Below are 15,123 nucleotides of genomic sequence, written 5' to 3'. Positions count from 1 at the left end.
ACATGGTATTCTCACCATATGTCTCTGTGTCCGTATTCCTCTCTTCTTCTAAATGCAACAGACATATTGGATTAGGGCCCACTCTAATGACCTCATCCTAACTTGACTACATCACAAAGACTCTATTTCCAAATATGATCACACTCACATGTTTAGGGCTTCAACACATTTTTGGAGAACAACATGATTCAACCCATAACAGTTTTCTTCCAATTTATCCTATTGGTTCACTTCTGGGATCTATAAACTTATGTTTTCACCAAACTGGTGAAGTTTGGCCATCATTTCTTCCAACGTTTTTCTGTTGAATGCTCTCTCTCTCTTTTTTTTCTTGGACTCGAAGTATTGTATGCTAAGCCTTTAGATATTGTCCCTCAGGGCTCTAAGGCAATTCTCTCTCTTCTTGTAATTGGATCATTTCTATTGATCTGTCTTCAATTTCACTGAGTCTTTATCACCTCCATTCCACTATTATCTCTATTCAATGAATTTTTTCTCATTTATTATATTTTTTTAATTCTAAAATTGCAGTTTGGACTTGTGTATGTTATTTCTGTTTTGCTGATGATGTTTCTTATCTGTTTACTGATGACAAGTATATTTTCCTTTACCTCACTGAGTGTAGTTAAAATACTGCTTTAAAGTCCTTTTCTGATCATCTAACACATATGCCTTTTTGTTGGTGGTGTTACTTGTTATTTTGTTGTTTTTGTGATAGCAGGCAGTTACCTTGGGTAGGCTCACACCGCCATGAATGTGGTGGCCAGCAGTTCAGATTTCAGATCAGTTCTTTAAGACCTAGCTGCAAGCTGATTTCATTTTCCCTGTGCACATATGATTCTGTGATCAGCCAGAAACTTAGGCTGAGTTTACAAAAAGAATGTGGCACTTTCCTTCTTTGCCTTTCTTCTTTCTGGCATTCTTCTTTCACTTTTTGGTGATGATGGTTACAGCAGGCTTCTTTGCCTGGTTCTGCCAGCCAAAAAGATAGTAGGGTTTTTACTGAAGTTTTAGCTGCTCTTCACCACTATTCGAGTGACCGTAGCTGCTTTCAAGTCAAAGACCCCCAGTCTCTTCTTTCAGCGAATAGGTTTTCACAATTCAGCTGTATCACAATTATAAACAATCCTTTTACATTTTTCTGGACATTGTCAGAATTTGGATTTTATTTTAAACAAGCAACAGTGGCTTCTGTGGTGTTCATTTTAAGTGTACTATTAAAATATATTTAAATTTAATAAAGGAGAAAAATCGTATTTATCTTAACAGATCCAGAGAATGTAGTTGATAAAATTTAATATTCATTCCTGATTTTTAACAACTTTCAGAAAACTGAGACTAGAAGAGAACTTCTTCACTCTGAAAGAGGATTTAAGATGTTAAGAATAATAAGAATAAAATCTACAGTAAACATCATATTGAAATACTTAACCTTGAAGTTAAGAACAAGATAAGGACACATGCTTTTCCCACTTCTATTTAATATTTTACTAACGATCCATCTGATGGAATAAGGCAAAAATAAAGAAAGAAAATATATCGCAATTGGAAAGGAAGACTATATTTATTTTCAAATGACATTGTTGTGAAAGTGAACAGTGTAAAATAATAAACTTAGAATTAATAAGTGAATTTAATGTCACTAAAGAAAAGGTTAATATGTAAACACAAACTGTATTTATACATGCAAATAGAACATAAAATTTTTAAAACTGTATACTAGCGCCACAAAACATCAAATTCCTAGGAATAAATCTAACAAAAATGTAGAAGACCTCTACACTAAGTACTGCAACATTTCTAAGAGAAACTAAAAGCAGCCTAAAAAAAAAAGAGAGATTATATGTTTAAGGATTTGAAAATCCAATATTGTATGGTGTTAATTCATTCTCAAATTGATCTGTGGATCCAGTGAAATCCCAATCAAAATTCTAAGAGGAATTTTTAATGTTACTTGATAAGCTAATTCTAAATCTGTATAGAAATACAAAAGGCCAAGAATAGGCAGGAAAATCTTGAACAAAAGCAAAACAACTTATGCTTCCAGATGCCATGATAAATATAAACCTACAGGAATTAAGATGGTCTGCATTGGCATAGAATAGACAAATAGCTAATTGAAAAGATTAGAATAACAAATCAGATACGCACGTAGCATCACTGTTTTACGACAAAAGTGGTACTGCAATATATAGTAAAGGAAGGATAGCCTGTTCAAAATCTGACGTTGGGTCAATGTGCTATCCATATCAGAAAACAAATGAGTCTCGAATGCAGCCTCAGAGCATACACAAAAGTCAATTCCCAATAGATTGTAAATCTAGCTATGAAAGTTTAACAATAAGATTTCTAATTCATAACATATGAGAATTCCTTCATGACCTAATGGAAGTCAAAAAAAGCTGTTAAGTAGAATATGGAAAGCATTAACAGTAAAGCAAAAGCTTGGTTAATTGGATGACATTGAAATTACGAATATCTGTTCATCAAAATCCTGCATTAAGAGCAAGCCACACAGTGGGAAAATATATTGAACTCTATCTACATAGCACCCACTACCTCTACAAATCAAGGAGAAAAGGACAGACACTAACAGAAGTATGGAGCAAAGACTTGAACAGGCACCTCACAAAGGAGGTTGTCCAAATGCCAATAAACATATAAAAAGCTTCTCGGCTTCATTAGTCATCCAAGACTAAAAATTAAAAGTGCAGTGTGATACCACTGCCCACCCACCAGCATGGCTAAAATGAAGGAAATGGACAATAACTAATGTTGGTGAGGTATGCAACAAATAAGACTCACAGTCTGCTGATGCTGGGGGTGGAGTGAGAGGGAGGAGGGGGAGAGAGGACATCAGTTAGGAGAAGGTTGCAGAAGCTAGGTGGGAGACGATGAAGCTTGGACCAGAATGGTGGCGGTGAACACGGAGAAGTGCAGATGTAGATATAATTAGATATCATGCCTTACTTTTGTCTCCCGGGTACCTTCAACATCCCCCAGCTACCATGCACTTAAAATAGGGCTCTAGCATGTGAGAGGAACTTCAAACAGTGCAGGTAGCTCGGTGAGGCTTCTAGTGCCAGGGCTGGCTAGAAGTCCATATTAGGTCCAAAAACCAAAAACTTAGCTTACATTTAAGCAAACCACGAACCACTGCCCTGACAACTGGAAGTGTCAGATGTGGGCATAAACTCACCAGAGTCGGCTTGGGCTCACCATTTAGAGTATTCTTCTAGATGCCAATAGGTTGTTAGCAGAGTTTTTACATTTAATCATCCCAACGACATCATGAGTGGGTAAGAATGAGACTTACTGTCAGAGAGATTGCCAAAACCTAACTGACCAAGCAGAGCAAGTGGACCAGGTCAGGCTACAAGCCTCACCTTCTAGGGATAAATAAAGGAGCCTGGCTAAGGCCCGTGATCTGTAAGGACAATACTAGATGATTACTGTAATCAGCTGCCCTAACAGGTTTAACCAAAGTCTGATGGGTTTTAAATAGATCATTAACCTCAGTCCTGGTTGATTAGAAATTGACAGGTAATTTAATCAGAAATCAAATTGTACTCTTAACCTGGACGAGACGAACAGTTTCATAAGCACAAAAATCACATTTATGGAAGAAAAGCATTCTTCCAAATGCAAAGCTGGCCCTGGTGGTGAGTATAAGAGAAGCCCAAGCCAACAGCTCTGTCCCAGGACAATAGCTTTTTAAAAAAGATTTTTTGAAGTTCCCTGATAATACAATGATCATCTAAGCACCAAATCAGTTATTTTCATGGATTAAAAAAGGAGCTGAACATTTTTCTGAAAGGAATGCATGAATGGGACACCAACCNCCTGGTGGTGAATATAAGAGAAGCCCAAGCCAACAGCTCTGTCCCAGGACAATAGCTTTTTAAAAAAGATTTTTTGAAGTTCCCTGATAACACAATGATCATCTAAGCACCAAATCAGTTATTTTCGTGGATTAAATAAGGAGCTGAACATTTTTCTGAAAGGAATGCACGAATGGGACACCAATGTGAAAACACAAGGGGCTCGACCCCAGTGGCACTGCCTCTAGTTCCAGGAGACGTCTGAGGCTTATCTACTCGACTCAGAGGCACGCAGGGTGATGTCAACTGGCTGAAGTATGTCTTGTCTGTTAGCAACATTTTGCAGCCTCTCAGGAAATAAGTAGAAGTGGAGGTTTTGAGAATGTAGTAAAACCCAGTGCCTCCTGATTTCCCTGGAGGAACAGAGCGAGCTGAGGGCTGACTTCGCACATCCATCCATGGGGGCAGAATGTGCCAGAGCCAGCTCATGTGGGCTCATAGAGGCCACTATGCACATCTCTCCCCAGCACTGACCAGTGAAGTCAGCTGTGTGGAAGTATTTATACCAAGGAACTTGCAAACACTACAAATCAGAGATGGGATTTGGTAGTGCCTCTTTCTTGGATCAACATTTGTTAAGCTAATGACATCCTAAAGGTCTGATGCCAAAATCCAAGATGAGGCTAGAGTCAGTAAGAGACAGATCTAAGTGGATTCCCAAGCCTAAAGGCTTAAGAAGTAAAGAAATCAAGTAAACTGAGGGCTTCAGAGGGGAGGGGGTGGGGGAATGGGATAGGCTGGTGATGGGTAGTAAGGAGGGCACGTATTGCATGGTGCACTGGGTGTTATACGCAACTAATGAATCATCGAACTTTACATCAGAAACCAGGGATGTAATGTATGGTGACTAACATAATATAATAAAAAAACATTAAAAAAAAGAAGAAGAAAAAGAAATCAAGTACANTCGGAAACCAGGGATGTACTGTATGGTGACTAACATAATATAATAAAAAAACATTAAAAAAAAGAAGAAGAAAAAGAAATCAAGTACGATGAGCCAAAGAGGAGGATCTAGGAACCAAGGAAGACAAGGATAAATCGGGAGCAGGCAGTGGGGAGATGCCCTGGGAAATTTCAGAGACAGTATGCAATTGTGTTTGGCATATCCATAGAAGCTGGTCACATTTATTTTTTAAAAAGAAAAGAAAAAAAAAGCCAGTGGGGGACTAAATCATAGAAACTCCAAATCTTGTGTACGTGTACTCTCTTTCCTTATTCATTTAGCAGAAATCCTACTTCAGCAAGGCCCATCTCTGACAGTGATCCTGTCCTTCTAGGGGGCCTACAGCAGATCCCCATCTTCGCCTCCCTCATGCTTGTCTGGCAGGAAGTAATCACTGTGCCCCAGGGACAAGTTCCAACTCCTGTCAGGCTTTAATCTATTTAGCTTTTGTCAGCTTTTTCAGCGCTTTCAGTAATTAACCTGGAAAACAATAAAGATATATGAACAAAAGCAAATATAGGCAACAGTATTTTTAATGTTAAAAATATCAAGGAAAATCAATAGAGTTCATGTCATATTATCAATGACTTTAATTTGCAATGTTGTTACAACTATTACTATCAGGCTATTGATTTCATGTATTATGAAATTATTATTATGGCGCTACCATGATTAATTAGCTAATTTCACATTTTCTGGGTTTTTGTTTGTTTTAAAGAGAATAAATATAGTTATCTTGAAAAATCTTCAGGTAAACTAGGCAGCTAACTGTATCCATCTTCGGTTAAGAAACCATTGTATTTAAGGGAGGCATTACTGGGTATGGGTGTAACTTAGTACATTTGTAAAAGAGACGTGCAGACAGAAGTAACACAGGACGAGTCCGGTGATTTACAGAGCAATTGAAAGGGAATATCACGCCAGCCCACACATAACATGAAAAAGCAGATGGGAAGAGGAGGGAGTCTGGCCCCAGTTGTTGGACCAGCTCTTTAACTATGGAGCCCTTAGTGACCCAACTTTTCCTATGAGCCCACAAGTGCCAAATCTGAGGCCACACAGCTTACACACCCTTTTAAATATTCACAGTTTAATATATTATTTTAAATATTCACTCTCTTCTTTTGCCTGGAAACATACAAAATGCATACAATGTAGCAAGATAAAATATATTTANACACCCTTTTAAATATTCACAGTTTAATATATTATTTTAAATATTCACTCTCTTCTTTTGCCTGGAAACATAGAAAATGCATACAATGTAGCAAGATAAAATATATTTAATATAAGTGATAAAAAGGAAATCAGAAAAAATATTTTTAGCACGAAGAGAAAGGTAGTACGTAAAATGAATGTTCAAAGTCTTGTGCACCCTCTAGAAGAACGTTAGGAATGACTGGGGAGAGAAAGGCTTCTGATCTCACAGAAGGTAGTGTTTAGCCTGGAAGGCATACTTTGGTATTTTTCATACAAACGCTGCTTTTGATTTGCAGCTAATTTTATTTAGGATTTGTGCAGCTATCTATGTTAATAAATGAGATGTCTTTAATTTTCTTTTCTTACATCATTGTAGAGTTTTTATAAAAGATGTCTTGTCCTCAGCAAATCATTTGGGTAGCTGTGTCTTTTTTTATTTTTACTTTCCTTGAACAGTTTATTTAAGATAGAGATTATGTATTCCAAGGAGTTTTGGTAAAAGTTACCTCTACAGTGACCTGGTGACAAAATGTTTGATTACCAAGTCAATTCTATGATGTTATTAATTTATTCACATTTCCTATTTCCTTCTGAATCTATTTTAAAATTCTTCTACAGAGGGGAGGGGGGTGGGGGAATGGGATAGGCTGGTGATGGGTAGTAAGGAGGGCACGTATTGCATGGTGCACTGGGTGTTATACGCAACTAATGAATCATCGAACTTTACATCAGAAACCAGGGATGTACTGTATGGTGACTAACATAATATAATAAAAAAACATTAAAATAAAAATAAATAAATTCTTCTAGAAAGTATTTATATATATTTTCTATTTATTTTTATAAAGTTGTTCATAAAAATATTACAAAATACACACAAATGGGGAGGCTATATGCTGTCTGTGTGTATATGTATGATTTTTATATCTCTACTATATCTCTTTATATTAATTTGATGCCCTGATTTTATTTATCTAAAAGGCCCTGAAAATTTGTGGCTGGTAAACTCTCCAAGTCTTTTATTTTTTAATTCAATTAGCCAACATATACTACATTGTTAGTTTCAGATGGTATGTTCAGTAATTCATCAATTGCTCTTAACACCCAGTGCTCATCACATCATGCGCCCACCTTAATGCCCATCACCCAGTTACCCCATCCCCCCACCCCCTTCCCCTCCAGCAACCCTCCGTTTGTTTCCTATAGTTAAGAGTCTCTCATGGTTTTTCTCCTTCTCTGATGACTTCCCACACAGTTTTCCTTCCCTTGCCCTATGATCCTCTGCACTGTTTCTTATATTCTACATATGAGTAAAACCATACAATAGTTGTCTTTCTCTGATTGACTTATTTCACTCAGCATCCAGTTCCATCCACGTAAATGGTAAGTATTCATCCTTTCTGATGGCTGAGTAATATTCCATTGTATATATAAACCACATCCTCTTTATCCATTCATCTCTTGATGAACATCTGGCTCTTTCCACAGTTTGGCTATTGTGGACATTGCTGCTATGACCATTGGGGTACAAGTGCCCCTTAGGATCACTTATGCAACTTTAGGGTAAATACCTAGTAGTGCAATTGCTGGGTTGTAGGGTAGCTCTATTTTCAATTCCTTTTTTTATTATTATTATGTTATATTAGTCACCATACAATACATCATTAGTTTTTGACGTAGTGTTCCATGATTCATTGTTTGCGTATAACACCCAGTGCTCCATGCAATGCGTGCCCTCCTTAATACCCATCACCATGCTAGCCCATCCTCCCCCCCACCATAAAACCCTCAGTTTATTTCCCAGAGTCCATAGTCTATTTTCAACTTCTTGATGAACCTCCATACTGTTTTGCAGAGTGGGTGTACCAGCTTCCATTCCCCCAACAATGTAAGAGGGTTGCCCTTTCTCCCCATCCTTGCCAACATCTGTCATTTCCTGACCTGTTAATTTGAGCCATTCTGACTGGTGTGAGATGGTATCTCATTGTGGTTTTGATTTGTATTTCCCTGACACCAAGAGATGTGGAACATTTTTTCATGTGTCTATTGGCCATGTGTATGTCTTCTTTGGAGAAATGTCTGTTCATGTCTTCTGCCCATTTTTTGACTGGATTCTTTGTTTTTTGGGTGTTGACTTTGATAAGTTCTTTATAGATCCTGGATACTAGCCCTTTATCTGATATGTCACTTGCAAATATCTACTCCCATTCCGTAGGTTGCCTTTTAGTTTTGTTGATTATTTCCTTTGCCGTGCAGAAGCTTTTTATCTTGGTGAAGTCCCAGTAGTTCACTGTTGCTTTTGTTTCCCTTGCCTTTGGAGACGCGTCTAGCAAGAAGTTGCTGCANGATAAGTTCTTTATAGATCCTGGATACTAGCCCTTTATCTGATATGTCACTTGCAAATATCTACTCCCATTCTGTAGGTTGCCTTTTAGTTTTGTTGATTATTTCCTTTGCCGTGCAGAAGCCTTTTATCTTGGTGAAGTCCCAGTAGTTCATTGTTGCTTTTGTTTCCCTTGCCTTTGGAGACACGTCTAGCAAGAAGTTGCTGCAGAGATCAAAGAAGTTACTGCCTGTGTTCTCCTCTGGGATTTTGATGGATTCCTGTCTCCCATTTAGGTCTTTCATCCATTTTGAGTTCATCTTTGTGTATGGTGTGAGAGGATGGTCCAGTTTCATTTTTCTGCATTTGGCTGTCCAAATTTACCAGTACCATTTAGTAAGNCATTTTGAGTTCATCTTTGTGTATGGTGTAAGAGGATGGTCCAGTCTCATTTTTCTGCATTTGGCTGTCCAAATTTACCAGTACCATTTAGTAAAGAGACTGTCCTTTTTCCATTCGATATTCATTCCTGTTTGTCAAAGATCAGCTGACCATAGAGTTGAGGGTCCATTTCTGGGTTGTCTATTCTGTTCCATTCACCTGTGGGTCTGTTGTTGTGCCAGTACCTTACTCTCTTGATGACTACAGCTTTGTAATATAGTTTGAAGTCCGGCATTGGGATGCCACCAGCTCTGGTTTTCTTTTTCAACATTCTTGTGGCTATTTGGGGTCTTTTCTCGTTCCATACAAATTTTAGGATTATTTGTTCCAGCTCTGTGAAAAATGTTGTTGGTGTTTTGATAGGGATGGCATTGAATGTGTAGGTTGCTCTGGGCAGCATAGACATTTTAACAATATTTGTTCTTCCAGTCCATGAGCATGGAATATTTTTCCACTCCTCTCTGTCTTCCTCAATTTCTTTCATAAGTGTTCTGTAGTTTGTAGAGTACAGATCCTTTACCTCTTTGATTACGTTTATTCCTAGGTATCTTATGGTTTTTGGTGCAATTGTAAGTGGGACTGATTCCTTAATTTCTCTTTCCTCTTCCTCATTGTTAATGTATAGAAATGCAACTGATTTCTGTGCATTGATTTTATATCGTGCCATGTTGCTGAATTCCTGTATGAGTTCTAGCAATTTTGGGGTGGAGTCTTTTGGATTTTACACATAAAGTATCATGTCATCTGTGAAGAGTGAGAGTTTGGCTTCTTCTTTGTCTGTTTGAATGCCTTTACTTTTTTTTGTCGTCCAGTTGCTGAAGCTAGAACTTCTAGTACTATGTTGAACAACAGTGGTGATAGTGGACATTCCTGCTGTGCTCCTGACCTTAGGAAAAAAGCTCTCAGTTTTTCCCCATTGAGAAGGATATTTGCTGTGGGCTTTGAGAAGGTGGGTCTTATGACATTGAAGAATATATCTATAAGATGTAAATGTAAAGAAGTGAAAATTTAAAAAGACTTAAAGAGTTGATAAAATAAGAAACTAGTTGAAAAGGAAAAAAAATGAAAATTTTAAACTGAAAGATAAACAAATCATAAGGGGAAAAAAACTCGAATTCTATATACTATTTTCCCCTAGCACTGGCGTTTTGCAGTCCCGTGTGCTCTGTCAACTTGGTATTTGCCTGTTGTTCCAGCTGGTCTTCTTGGGGAGGGGCCTGCTGCACTGATTCTCGGGTGTCTTTGCCAGGACAGAGTTGCACTGCTCCTTGCCAGGGGCCAGGTTCAGTGTGAACTACTTTGGGTTCTTCTATGTGGCTTTCGCTCCCTGAAGGCTTTCCACATCACTTCAGAGCGTGAAAATAAAGGTGGCTCCACCGAATCTCCAGCCCTGGAGCATGTACAGATGCTGACGATGAAAGAAGAGCTCTTTTCTTTCTATTCTATTAGGGGTACCATAAAGTAGGAACAGAAAGGTTAGTTAAGTTGCTTATGATCACATAGCAAATTTCGGTCAAATCTNCGGGTGTCTTTGCCAGGACAGAGTTGCACTGCTCCTTGCCGGGGCCAGGTTCAGTGTGAACTACTTCGGGTTCTTCTATGTGGCTTTCGCTCCCTGAAGGCTTTCCACATCACTTCAGAGCGTGAAAATAAAGGTGGCTCCACCGAATCTCCAGCCCTGGAGCATGTACAGATGCTGACGATGAAAGAAGAGCTCTTTTCTTTCTATTCTATTAGGGGTACCATAAAGTAGGAACAGAAAGGTTAGTTAAGTTGCTTATGATCACATAGCAAATTTCAGCCAAATCTAGTATTCTAATCTCATTCCTTCTTTATAAGCGTTTAAGGTAATCATCTCCAGAAGCAAAAGATTAGAGATATAGATGTGGATAAGGATATGAATATAGCTATGGATATAGATGGAATACATGTATGTATAACATATACCTTTGCATTTGATATATGTTATGTGTAATATGTAATCATATACAAGTTACGTATTTATATGCACACACATANAGATTAGAGATATAGATGTGGATAAGGATATGAATATAGCTATGGATATAGATGGAATACATGTATGTATAATATATACCTTTGCATTTGATATATGTTATGTGTAATATGTAATCATATACACGTTACGTATTTATATGCACACACATACAGATCTTGCTTCCCACTCAACCAAGCCACGAGTATATCTTGGCCTGACTTTGCAGTAGCAGTACCTACCAATGAAATTAATAATACTCTATTCTGACGCTGAGGATTCTTAGAGCCTCATATGGAGATCCTTGAGGCCCTGTAAAATCCAGTTCATTTGCTCTTAGGCATAAGAAGAAATGGAAACTTCCTATATATCACAAATTTGCAAGAGCAGCCTTTACTGTTCAAAACAGTTAGATCCCCTGCAGTTACAAGGCTCATGTCCCAGCAGGACTGTCTCTGGCGCTTCCTTCCTAGCACAGAGTCAAGCCACACACCGCTTAAAGGGGCAGGTCTTCCGCTATGCCTAGATTCCAGGGGCATCACTACTTAGCATATAACCCTGTGATATTGCTAGGGAGAGTCAAAAAGTTCCTCTTGATTCAATGATGGCTCTACTGATGGAGTTGTTTTTCTATCCTTGACTTTAGGCAGTCCTGCTTACAAGGGCCATTTTTAAACTCAATGAATAGTGCCACCTGGATTGAAAGCCATGTGCCATGCCAGGTTCCAAGGAAGAGTAGTTGCAGTTTGTATGCTCCATTTACTTTTCTCCTGCTTTCTTTCTCCTTGAAGAACTATTGTCCAGGAAGCAGCAGACCTAGTCCATTCAACTTTCATTAGCAATGAATAATAGTGTTGGCTGGGTGGTACCAGGCAGCCTTTTGTGAACAGAGCTGGTGACTTATTTCCCTGTTATGCCCCACTGCAATAGAAGAGAGGCAAAACTAGGTGCCCCTTCTAACTGACCTGTGTCACCAAACAGGACCACTCTTACTCCACATCACCAGGTATATAATCTTGGCTTCTAGTTGGTGTCCCTGCCTTACTCCTGAATGTCCTCCTACCTCTTCGAAAGCAAAGTTAACCATCTCTACCATTTTTCAATTCTCAACCTTTTCCAACGTGCATAAGNTGAATGTCCTCCTACCTCTTCGAAAGCAAAGTTAACCATCTCTACCATTTTTCAATTCTCAACCTTTTCCAATGTGCATAAGTTTTTATTTATTTATTTTTTAANTTATTTTTTAAGATTTTATTTATTTATTTGACAGAGATAGAGACAGCCAGCGAGAGAGGGAACACAAGCAGGGGGAGTGGGAGAGGAAGAAGCAGGCTTATAGCAGAGGAGCCTGATGTGGGGCTCGATCCCATAACGCCGGGATCACGTCCTGAACCGAAGCCAGACACTTAACTGCTGTGCCATCCACGTGCCCCCGTGCATAAGTTTTTAAATAAAACACTATACTTCTGCTGTTAGACTGGGGTCATCTTTTTCTCATGCCCTTCCTTAAACACCCAAGTGAAAAATACTTTCCAAATCATGTTGAACATATCTCTTAAATTTCCCACAACCATATCCTCATTTTTTATTACAATATCACCCTCACATTGATATCCGTATCATCTTAGCTACATTGAGGCAATAATGAGTCCCATTATCTACTCTGCCATGACCAGTAAAGACCTTTCTACCTGTGGTAACATCTTCCCTTTCTACTCAAGACCTACTATCATTATGGATGATCACGGTCCACATGAATGACCAATAAGACATCCTAGTTTCCTTAACCTCCTCAGTTTCCTTGACCTTCATTTCCATTCGTCACCAATCGTCCACTCCAACACTTATACCCTAGATCTTGTTAAGATATCACAAGCTCTCCAGCTCTCTCTTTACAGTCAACTGTCCTTCGATACCCAACCCTTTATTTCCACCACCGTGTTCTCTGATTACTTTGGGACTTAGTCATTCAGCCCCTCTCTTCATTCCTACTATCAGTCCTCCCACATACCCTCAATCTTGGGAATCCAATCTTGGGAATTTATGGCCTCTTCTCTCCCACACACCATGGTTCTCACTGACATTTAGCCAGTCCACAAATATGCCACCCTCTTCTCCTTCCCTGCCAGGCTTCCTCCCCATATCTCACTTGTCTCACCTGATCTGCCCACCTTCAGGTCTGACATATGTATGGGCCACCTCCTCAGCACTACTACATTCCTCAACTGCAAGACCTCAGTGTGTCTGTCATTTGCATGATTCAGATCCTTCAGTTCCTCCCAGATGCCTTTGGCATAAGTCCAAGTACTGGCAAGGAGGCTATTCATGATCTGGATCCTACTTCTCTATCCAGTTTTATCTCACAACATGACCCCCACCAGGACCCAGACATACTGAGCCGCCCACAGTCCCCAAAGGGACCTGTGCATTCTGTGAATTTCAACCCCTTGCCCATGGTTCTTTCTCTCTCTGGAATGTTCTTCCCACATTTTTTTGACCTGGCAGATGTCTGCTTGTGTGTTAAAATTCAGTTAAAGCATCGCATCCTCTGGGATGTCATCTCTACCTGTCCCATCAGGCTCCTCCCCACCATCACGGCTCTTCTTTTTATTCATTCATCAGGATGAGCCTTTGGGGACCCTCACGATAGCACTTCCTGTCTTATGGTTGTCTCTGTGACTCTCAAGGTTAGAGATCTATGGCCTCAGCACTTAAGGGTAGTGGCTGTGTCATCAGCACCCAGCTCAGAGCCAGTGCTCAGCAATCGTGAGTGAGTATACAACATTCCCCTTCTTCTGAGTCATGGACTCCCTCATTAGCGACACTCCTAATTTCTTGCCCATTGTGGAACTGCTGCCAGTTACATAATTGCCAACTAAATATTCCCTTTAGTTAGCTACTCTTTTTATTTCAATAAGTTCAATTCATGGAAGTTCTTTTTATAAAAGATCTGCCTCATATTTTTTTCTGAAGCAAGGTGGAACATAATAAATAAAGTATCTTCTTTCTGTAAATGGTCTATTGAGTAGCAGTGCAAACCAATATAAATAAATTCCCCCACAGATTGTAACACCAGTCCTAATATCGCTCTGGAAACCTGAACATGGCAGGCCTACATCAGTGGTTCTCAACAAGGGTGATTTTGTCCCTCAGGGGACATGGGGCAATGCCTGGGGATATTTTTGGTTGTCACAACTAGGTATTCCTGGCATCTATTGGGTAGAAACCCACTAACATCCACTGCTATTATTAAGAATGCCAAGACCAAAATAAAAAATTATTAAACTGGGGATGAAGAAGAGATTATCAATCACCGAACTAAACATTTAAGCCACAGAAAAAGATTTAGATTCAACCTAAGGACTATTTTCCTAACAATGAGATTATTTGAAGTTAGAATGGATCGTTATTGAGAGAACTGTGACTCTTCACTGTGGGGGCACAGAAAAGTAACCTGGGAAGCTTGAAACACTGCCAGTGCCCAGCTCCGCCACCAAGGAAACTTAATTTAAGTAGTCAGTAATGGGATCCAGTTATGGGTATTTTTGTGAAAGCTCCCCAGATTATTCTATTGAGAGCCAGAGCTGAGTACCAATGGCCCAAAGTGAAAAATAAGAGGCCCAACAATGTATGCTTAAGCAAAACGTTTACTTTGTGTTTGGAAGTTTACTTTTGTGTGAAGTTTACTTTTAACCAAAAGGAGACTTGATGGCGTAGGGGTACTGCATATATCACTCCAACTCATACCCAGGTGCTGGGCCTTGGACAGCATTCTTCCTGCCCTTGCTGCCCAAGTGGAAGAGATCTGACCATTATTGCCTAAAGTACAGCCAAGAAAGGGACTCCAGTGCTCTAATGGAAAGGTAACCTGTGGAACTTTACTTCTCTGACCCTTGGGACACCAGGAGTTCCTTTGTTCAGGACAGTCTCGTGTTTAGGCAGAGATAAGGAGCCATTTATGTATTGGTTGGTCCAACCACGTGTTTGTAGATTCACAATTCTCTAGGGAGCTTTCCCAGGTGTAGTCTGAAACCAGACCCCCGTATGTGGAGGGCAGGGAGAGAGAAAGAAAGAGGCGTGACACTTCAGGTTGGTAGGTGGCAGTTTTAACAGTAACAAAGGGAACTTGCATATGAGGGTTGTCTTGGGCAACAGCAAGATGAATGGATACCCACCCTCTAAATCTTAAAAGGTTATAAAGAGGCCCCAAATGGGTGTAGTCACGTGTACCATGCAGCTGTTTTCAACATCGCATCACCATCTGGAGGCTATGGCCTTGGAGCCGCCTCTGGGAGTAAGAAAGGGAAGCAAACCCACATTCCAAGGATTGGGGGGG

At 39.5% G+C, this 15,123-nt stretch overlaps 1 protein-coding gene across 1 annotated transcript in view; it reads left to right on the top strand.

Moving 5' to 3' along the window:
- The window catches only part of HECW1 (HECT, C2 and WW domain containing E3 ubiquitin protein ligase 1), a 436,289-nt gene that overhangs the window by 296,478 nt on the left and 124,688 nt on the right, over nt 1-15,123 (top strand). The window contains exons 8-9 of the mRNA XM_034640683.1: nt 10,125-10,242; nt 10,330-10,540. Of these exons, the coding sequence (XP_034496574.1) occupies nt 10,125-10,242; nt 10,330-10,540 (329 nt within the window). The remainder of the gene's footprint in view (nt 1-10,124; nt 10,243-10,329; nt 10,541-15,123) is intronic.

Source organism: Ailuropoda melanoleuca, chromosome 1, assembly GCF_002007445.2.
Source record: "Ailuropoda melanoleuca isolate Jingjing chromosome 1, ASM200744v2, whole genome shotgun sequence".
Taxonomy (NCBI): domain Eukaryota; kingdom Metazoa; phylum Chordata; class Mammalia; order Carnivora; family Ursidae; genus Ailuropoda; species Ailuropoda melanoleuca.
This window is presented reverse-complemented; position numbering and strand designations above follow the sequence as displayed.